Genomic DNA, 9304 nt, shown 5'->3' with positions numbered 1-9304 from the left:
TTTTTAATTTTTAATTAAAAAAATATCTCATGATTTGTAATTACATTAAAAAATGATATTTTGAAAATAATTTAATGACTAGTACTAATTTGTGCCCCTATTAAAATTTTTTTTCTAGCTCTGCCCCTCTTTTTAAGGGGATCAAATATATATTTGATTGTATTTTTTAATTTTTAATTAAAAAAATATCTCATGATTTGTAATTACATTAAAAAATGATATTTTGAAAATAATTTAATGACTAGTACTAATTTGTGCCCCTATTAAAATTTTTTTTCTAGCTCTGCCCCTGACTATAAGCACAAAACAAATACATAATGGGCTAAAATTCTTTGAGATTTTATCTGAGATAGTGATATGTGATATGAATTACTTTAAGATTTATTTGTTCAAGATTATTGTTTAAATAAATTGTATAATTAATATGCTTTGATTTCCTTCCCCAATACAATTAGTGATTTAGTCACCTTATTAAAAATATTAATAAAAGAAAATTTGAAACTCTATATTGGCTTGTGTGATCTGGTGAGCTGTTGTAGCTCAATATTGGTTGCTTGTAGTTTTCAGGGTTAAGGAAAGGGAGGGAAGATCAAATCTGGTTGATAGGTATTTTGCTAATTTGATTTTTATACAGTCATAGCTAGTTAAATTTTCAGTTCTTTAATTGTTGCTTGTAGTCATGTATTGTAGTATATATATTTGTTTTGATGAAATGAAGAAAGTTTTGTGGATGAGTTAATTTTTAGTATTTGAATATTTTAGTAGATATGTTGTGTGTAGTTTTATTTGAAATGAAATTGGAGGAGACTATGAATACTCCAAAACTAGATATTGGAAATTGCATGTCACAGCTCAACACGATGAGATTTATATTGATTGGGTTGGAGTGTGACACTTCACCTCCAAGTGATAATTGAGTTGACCCAATTTAAGTGGTCTCTACGAGCTTCTTGCACAACCACATGTGCACCTCAAATTCATATCATGCTTCATTCGATTCTAAAAAGACGACCAATGCGGTCACCGCCATTTACCTCTTCGATCATATTGCAACACAAATATCAATAATATTAACATCTTGATTATTTTGCGTGCATTTATGTGTTCTCAAAGTTCTAAAAGAAAGCTACTTCAATAGAGTAAGGCTTCCTATTTTTTTCCCTTCAATTTTCATGCAAAAATTTTTCTATCTCTTAATCATTTATTTAAGTTTTTAATTATATGTTTGAAAAACATATATAATTAAACCCACCAAACTCTCTCTATATAGTAAATCAAATTCTCTCATGTGAATCCTAATTAAGCACCATTGCATGAATTGATCCTTTATAAACATTCATATCTTTTGCATTACGAGATTCAAGTATGAGTGTTTCTATAAACTCGAGATATTGGTTAGTCTTAGGCTTCATTTGTGACGGCTTTTTTGTTACTTCATAAAACAGTTTTTAATACAAAAATGTTAATTATTGAACTAGAAAGCTGCTTTAAAAGCAACAAGAACGCCAATCCAAATGAAGCCTTAGATTTCATTTGAGACAGCTTTTGATAATTATTTTTTTGCTACTTTCAAGAAATTTATATATTAAAAAGCTATTATTAAAAATTATAAGAAAATCATCACAAACGAAACTTAAGCCAACTTTTGATCCAGTGCAAATCCTACACATCATTGCATGAATTGATCCTTTACAAAATACACCAAAACTTTCATGTCATTTGCATCGTGCGGTTCAAACACGTTTGACTCTATAAACTCAAGACAACAATGTATAAATTTGGTCAATCTTAATCCCTCTTAATAAGTAAATTATATAAACTATTTTTCGCTATAAAATTTATTATTATAAAAAACATATGTCAAATATATAAATAAAAAAAATAAAATTTCCGTTGAATGGGAAAAGAGTTCTATTATTTTATAAATTTACCTTTTATAAAGCTAAGATTTAGTAGGAAAGCTTTACCAAACTAATGATATTTTTTTTAGCAGCTGAATTGTCAATAAGCATTTGTACTGCAGTGCCGCTGAGAAGCAGGTTTGGCCTGTTTTGGTCAAACTTCTTGGTCAATCTGCACCTGCGTTCCCTTATTTTTAAAATAATAAAAAAAATTAAATTTCTACTTTTGCCTCTCGTTTATTCTGAAGCAAGAAAGTAGCCATGGATTTTTCTATAATTTTGGAAATAATGTGTGTAAAAGCATTAAAATATGCATCAAATTAGGTCTGTCAAAATCGGGTTAAGGGTCTGATTTGGGTCCAACCCAGAATTGACCCGACACTTGTTGAACCAAACCAAACCCGATCCGTTTTTGCAAACAGGTCAGGTTTTTCAACCCGGATGTGATCTGCGCGGGGTTAATTCTGGGTTGACCTGAACCGACCCGCGGACGAACTGGGATCGTGAGGCCGCAAGCGGGGTGAGGCTTTAGCGGCTCGGCGAGTCAGCGGTGGATGCGTACGAGACGGCGTGTCGGTGGCCTCAATCAAAGCAGTGTGCAGGCCAGGTGACGGGCACTGGACGCGGACCGGAAGGCGGACAATCGATGCGTCTCACGTCCGTAAGACAGCAGGCACTCGACGCGACTCACGTCAAATACACTCACTCTACGCTACTCATTAGCACGGAAGGGACGGCGGCAAACTGGCCAGGTGGTATAAGGCAGATGTGACTTGTTAGTACATTTTCCCTGGTTAACCCGAGTTGAGTTTGGGTTTCGGGTCAACCCGAACTCGACCAGTTTGCAAAACTGGTTGAACTTAACCCGAAATTTTCTTGTCGGATTTTCAGGTTGTATTAAATATTGACACCCTACATCAAACTAGCTGGTTATTAAAGAAAACTTATGCTTGCTAGACATGAATAATTAATATATTCACAATACAATTTATATAAGAGTTGATAAGATCAAAGTTGTGAAAACCGGACCGGACCGGCCGGTTCAACCATTTCACCGATATATATGACAATCATCACGAACAATGGTGCCTACCACCACCCAAGATTAGACATTTTCAATGAACAGTTATGCGATGCTTGTAAATATCTAGTATTTATGAATCGTTAACATCCAAGTTTAATATTGTTGGTCATCATCTTCCTTTACTATAAGGAGAATAACCAAGTAAACCCTCAACTATTTTTTTACCTATCTCCTTTCAATTTCTTTATATCTCTGACAATCAACTTGATAATTTTATAATTGATATGAGATCCAGTGTCACATTCAATAATTTAGAAGGAATTGAACAGCTAACACAAAATCAACGAGGACTAAGTAAAATAAAATTTATCATTTATTGTTCTTCTTCACAAAATATACTTTGATATTATCCATAGCTGCAGTAGCCATCGATTGAGCATTCTCTGTTATGAAGATTATAAATAATCATTTTTATAATCGTATATTGAATTCTTAAATAAATGATTGTATGGTTTGTATATTAAAAGATATATTTAGTAGTATTTAAAATAAATTAATTATGCATTAATTAGTTAAAAATATGAAGTTTGGGAGAAATAATATAGATAATATATAAGGAGAATATCAACATCACAAATCAAATCTGTTTAACATATTCTCTAATCACATAAATCTACTATTGATTTCTTCAATAATTAATGGCCTATCTTCAGTGCTCTCTTATTACACCTTAATTAGGATTTTCTTAGTTTTCTTGCAGAGCTTAATTTGAGGTCATCACCGATGACATCACCGCCGCCATGGCCCAGCAAATTGACCCACGTGCTCCTTTCATTCCCCTTTGATGAGCTCCTCCATCATCTCAATCTTCAGTCTATAAATCTGAACAAACTAAGCTAAAGTCTCCACTTCTGCCTAAAACGAAAGACAGAGCAAGAAGGAGCTCTGTTCTCTGTCTCTCTCACCACTTCAATGGATTCCTCTGTTCTCTTCCACTCTCCATTAATGTCTGAACTATCTTCTGATTCCTCGGTCGACTCCTCATCCACATCTAACTCTTTTCTCCCCTTCAATGTCGATGACTCTGAGGATATGCTCCTCTTCAACATGATGCTCGCCGCTGCCGCCACCACTTTGGGTGGCGCCGCCAATACATCGAACTCCAACTCGGACTCCGATGCCACCGCCAATCTATTGAAAGAGGAGGAGGTGGAGTCGGCATCGACGCTGAGGCGAGAGCAAATGAGGAGTTATAGAGGGGTTCGTCGGCGCCCATGGGGGAAATTCGCTGCCGAGATCAGGGACTCAACGAGGAACGGTGTGAGGGTGTGGTTGGGGACGTTTGACACGCCGGAGGCGGCAGCCATGGCCTATGACCAAGCCGCCTTCTCGATGCGCGGCGCCATGGCGGTGCTAAATTTTCCGGTGGAAAAGGTCCGAGAGTCACTTAGGGGGGTCCGCTACGTCGAAGAAGGTTGCTCGCCGGTGGTGGCGCTCAAACGAAGACACTCCATCCGTCGAAAGTCGGCGGCTTTGGCTGCCAGGGAGAAGGAGGTTGAGAGAAGAAACGATACCGTGGTGGAGTTGGAGGATTTGGGTGTTGAGTACTTAGAGGAGCTGCTTAGAGTCTCTGATGTTGCAAGCCATTGCTGAATTGGTCTGATATTTCCATCATGTTTAGATATATATTTTATGTTAGAATGTTTTGGTATAATTTTTATTAAGATCAGCTAAAAAATCATTAAATTTATTTTGAGATTAATCTTGTATATAAAAAACTTGAATTGTATTAATCACAAAATTCATCTTAATACAAATTATTGGTCTGATAATTAAGTGCAAAGAATTGAGAGTAAAAAGAGCTTAAGAGAAGATTTTGTATGTTCTACATTTTTTTGTTTGCAGATGTAATTGCATGGATTTAAGAGGTTTTGGGATCTTAGATTTCGTTTGGAACAATTATCTTACTGCTTCTTAAAGCAGTATTTAGTACAAAATTTTTAATTACTAAAAAATTGTTTTTGAAAGCAATAAGAAAGTTATCACAAATATTAGATCTTCTTAATGCATATATTAATTTATTATTCTATGATTTCTTACTTCTTATTATCAATCAATCATTATGAACAGAGTTGTAAGGAAAATTGAACTTTGCCTTAGAATAAAACATGAGACTTGTCAACATCTTTTAAAACAAATGTAAAGAAGATAATTAATATTGCTCCTAACTATCAAACAAATTTCGCTATGTTAGAAGAAAGTAGGACAAGTCATTGATGGAATGAGCCCATTTATAAGGGGAAATTATTTTGTGCGGAGTCTGGATGGGAAGAACTGTCCGGACTGTGAGTGTACACACTGAGTACACTTTTGATACACACTGTATACAAAAGTGTACACTCATATGTCCAATAGATTCTTCCCATTCGGACTCTACACAAAATAATCTCTCTTGCAAGGGTAAGGGTTGAAATAGAAATGACATGTTTTCTTAGAATTTTGGGCAAATAAATTTATTGAGGGGACCAAAATAGCTAAACTACTTAATCTATATTAAGGAAAAAAAATTCCATGATCGATATTTGCTAACCCTTAGCTCTACTTAAATCTACCTTCGGGAGGACTTAAGAGTAGAAAGAGATAAAATATAAAATAGAAGCACCGAAAGATATCATCCCAAGAAATGAACATGAAAAATGCAGCTCACCTTAGTCTATTAATTGAGAGCTAAATACTAAACTAAAAGAACTCAATTTGAGTCTTATGTATGTGTTGTATGTAAAAATTTGCTTTAATTAGTCTAAACGTCTCCCAAAAAAATGAAGGCGAAAAGATCAGCCACAAATGATAATGAATTACTGTCAAAATTTATGATATTTGAAAAAAAAAAAGAGAGACTATACTATCTTTAACTGGTGGAGGTGGCAAGATGAACAAGTGAAGTTAGATACTTCATCAAACAACTAAAAATATAATGAATCATATCATAAAAAACTTAGCTATTTTTAAGATATCGCAATCTTCTCATTGATCTTGCTTTATGGACTTCTTTGATTGTTGACACCAAGAATTAAGGACTCTTAGAATTTAGTTCTAGGAAGTAACAAGTGATGGCGACCTAACACTAATTGTGTGAGAGATGGTGAGTGTGATTTATCTATATTGATGTTAGTCATGTCAATATTACTGTAGAGGTTACTTTTTTTTTTTTTTGTTTAATTTTAATTTCACATAGTAAGGAAAAATTATTGCGTCCTCCCACCTGACGTAGAGATGCGTCCTCCCAGAGCTAAAATCGCGCTAAAAAATGAGAAATACCAAGCAAATACCGAGCAATATCAAACAATAACGAGGAATATCATCATGTGAAGACCAATACTGAGTTATACCGAGCAATACCGAGCAATACAAAAAAATACCTAGTTTTTCCTAGAGAAAACTCGGTATGTGCTCGGTATAGCTCGGTATAATTCGGTATTGGTCTTCACATGATGATATTCCTCATTATTACCAAATAATACCTAGCAATACCGAGCAAAACCCGAGTTTTTGGCGGTGGGAGGATGCATCTCTACGTCAGGTGGGAGGACGCAATAATTTTTCCATAGTAAGAATAGGTTTCACAGATTCAAGATTAATTTAGGGTAAATGTAGTTATTTATAAAATTATTGTGAAAAAAAAATTGCTGCAGATACTATTAATTATTTATTAATAGGATAATTTTTTTTCTTATAACTATCATACTATAATAGTTTTGATTATAAAAAGTTGATTCTGATCATTAAATGTTGCAAACAAAAATGCGACAGTGGTTAAAAAGCCATGCAATGAAAAAAAAAATCCCAGAAAAATCTAGTCATAGATGTTTGATGTTTGTCAGAAGTTTATTGTAATTTTTCATATTCTTTATTATTACACAACTCCCCTTGGCCTATTGGTTGAGAGCTTAGGCTTCCAACTAAGAGGTCCAAGGTTCGAGTCCATGTGTCTGCGTTGTGTGTCTGGGTTTGCCTTAAATGGCCTAAATGTCCAAAAAAAAAAATATTCTTTATTATTTATACGAGAGATGTTGGGATGTGAAAGTAAACAATCCTAATAAAACTGTTGTGTCTTGTAATATTCATGATGGTAGAGAAAAATAAAATATTCATGATGGTAGAGAGCTAGAGAGCTTCAAATCTTAGCTTTGAATGAAGATCTGACACACATACAGATAAAGAGAGAGATGCGCGTACTATAATTTTTATGTGGAAAATCTTGAAAAGGAAAAAAGCCACGGTATCTGACCCAATTGAAATAAATCCACTAGTTCTTGTTGTTAACTACAAATGTCATCATTTTCTTGGGGGAAGACATTAGCTCAATGTACATCATATAGAGCATATTACATAGTTGAGGTTGGAAAAACACAATGATATGAGAGCTATTTTCAAGAGAATGTCGAGTTGTTCATTTGGTTGATAGGATCATGATCAGGCGATGAAGGTCGGAGGTACCATAGTCGAGTGACAATGGTCAAAGGGATGGCAATAAGAGGGATCGTAGTCGGTAGGCGATGGAAGTCGGATGGAACGTAGTCGACTAGCGACGGTGGTCAGATGGACCGTAGTTGCAAGTAGACTACCGTCCCTTTGACCACTGTCACTCATCGACTATGATCCCTTAATTCGATCACCAATTGCTCGCCGAGTACGATCCTTCCGACCACCATCGCCAGCCGACAACAATCCCTCTGATCACTCGTCACTATGGTCCCTATGACCTCTGTTGCACGCCGACTATGGTCCCTTTGACTACCTGTCATTCACCGACTACGATCACTCTAACCATTGTTGCCCGTCAACTATGATCCCACTGTGCAGACTACGATCCATATGACCACCGTCGCCCACTGACTACGATCCATTCGACCACTATCCCCCGTCGAATACGTTCCATCTAACTACCTTCGACCACCGACTAGGGTCCCTCCAACCACCGTTGCCCACGACTATTGTTCATTTGATCTCCATTGCCAAAATACAGCTCTATCAACCAAATGAATAGGCCAATGGCTCCCTTATCATTGGATTCTTCCTACTCAACTCTGTAATGTGCTCCATATGATGCATCAGTCAATGCCTCCCCCCCGCACAAGGACACCATTTGTAATTGACTACAAATACTAGTGAAATTATTTTAACTGGGCTAGACCTCGTGATTTTTATCCTTTTAAGGGGTTTCCACATTAAAACCTTGATGTCTCTTATGTCTCTCGCACTCCTTTTTATCTGTTTGTGTGATGAATCTTCCTATAAAGCTATGACGCAAGTCCACATCTCTTTATCTTCATGTATCATTAGGATTGGGCTCGTTATTAGTTGATGGTGGATAATATTGCTTTGTTAGTAGTTATTGACATCACACAGCTCACATTGGTCTGATGATTGGGAGCTTAGACTATTAACTAAAAGGTCTTAGGTTCGAGTCTTATGTGTATGAGTTTGCCTTAATTGGCCTAAATGTCCCAAAAAAGAAAGTTATTGATAGCTTCCATGTCAGAGGTAGTGGCTGAAGGCCCCTTTAGAGACAACAAGAAATATTACGACAATGCCATCCTATAGTTGAATGAAAGAAATTTGAATTATAATCCTTCATAATTGTTGCGTCCTGGAATATTCGCGGCGGTAGAGAAATATTTAGTTTAACGTCTTAGCATTGTACGAAGATCCAACACACAAGCAGATAAGTTATCAATGGTAACACGACCCAATCATTAATCCAACAAAATATATCCATAATTTTTATGTATTTTCTTAACACAAATATGACAAATTAAAACATTCTTCTCAAATGTCACAAACTATAGACTGCACTAAAAAAGGAACTATTGGATGAGAAGAATGTCTGATCTTCATTTACGATCTATAAGAAGTACAGTCTACAGTCTCTACAGCTACACTAACAGCTATACGAAACTCACAGATTCATCAAAACAAAATGCATCTGGGACCAGCTCCTGTTATCTCTTTCAGATAGTAAAGCTTTCAGCAGTTTGGATTGCCTGAATCTGGCCTGGAAGCTTAGTCTGTGGGACCTTTAAATAAATTATTCTAAGTAAGGATTGAGCTGTATTGAAAATTATGGTTATAAATATGATCTCTGATAGCGATATTTCATGGAGATGAGCAAGTCAAATTCTGGTTCTTTGAAGGCCAACCACTTCGTTTTTTTCCCCCTCTTCTCATTCTCATCTGTCTTAGTCAGGAAATCAAGATGGACTACCTTGACAAGCTATTCTTGGTTTCAGAACGCCTAGAAGATATGATAGAACTTGGCTGAGAAGAAACTATTATTAAACTGCTTTAAAAAGCAATAAGAAAGTTGTTCTGAACTAAG

At 35.6% G+C, this 9304-nt stretch overlaps 1 protein-coding gene across 1 annotated transcript; it reads left to right on the top strand.

Moving 5' to 3' along the window:
• Positions 1 to 3819: 3819 nt before the first annotated feature.
• Positions 3820 to 4761, top strand: LOC110104876 (ethylene-responsive transcription factor 1B). The gene has a single exon (XM_020834156.2). The coding sequence runs from the start codon at positions 3898 to 3900 to the stop codon at positions 4576 to 4578; it is 681 nt and encodes a 226-aa protein (XP_020689815.1). The 5' UTR covers positions 3820 to 3897; the 3' UTR covers positions 4579 to 4761.
• The last annotated feature ends 4543 nt before the right edge of the window (positions 4762 to 9304 follow it).

The sequence above is a fragment of the Dendrobium catenatum genome, unplaced genomic scaffold (genome assembly GCF_001605985.2).
Source record: "Dendrobium catenatum unplaced genomic scaffold, ASM160598v2 fragScaff_scaffold_292, whole genome shotgun sequence".
NCBI classification, from domain to species: domain Eukaryota; kingdom Viridiplantae; phylum Streptophyta; class Magnoliopsida; order Asparagales; family Orchidaceae; genus Dendrobium; species Dendrobium catenatum.
This window is presented reverse-complemented; position numbering and strand designations above follow the sequence as displayed.

What these genes read in the sequence shown, in the direction of transcription:
- LOC110104876 (XM_020834156.2), top strand. Translation starts at nt 3,898, where the DNA reads ATGGATTCCTCTGTTCTCTTCCACTCTCCATTAATGTCTGAACTATCT.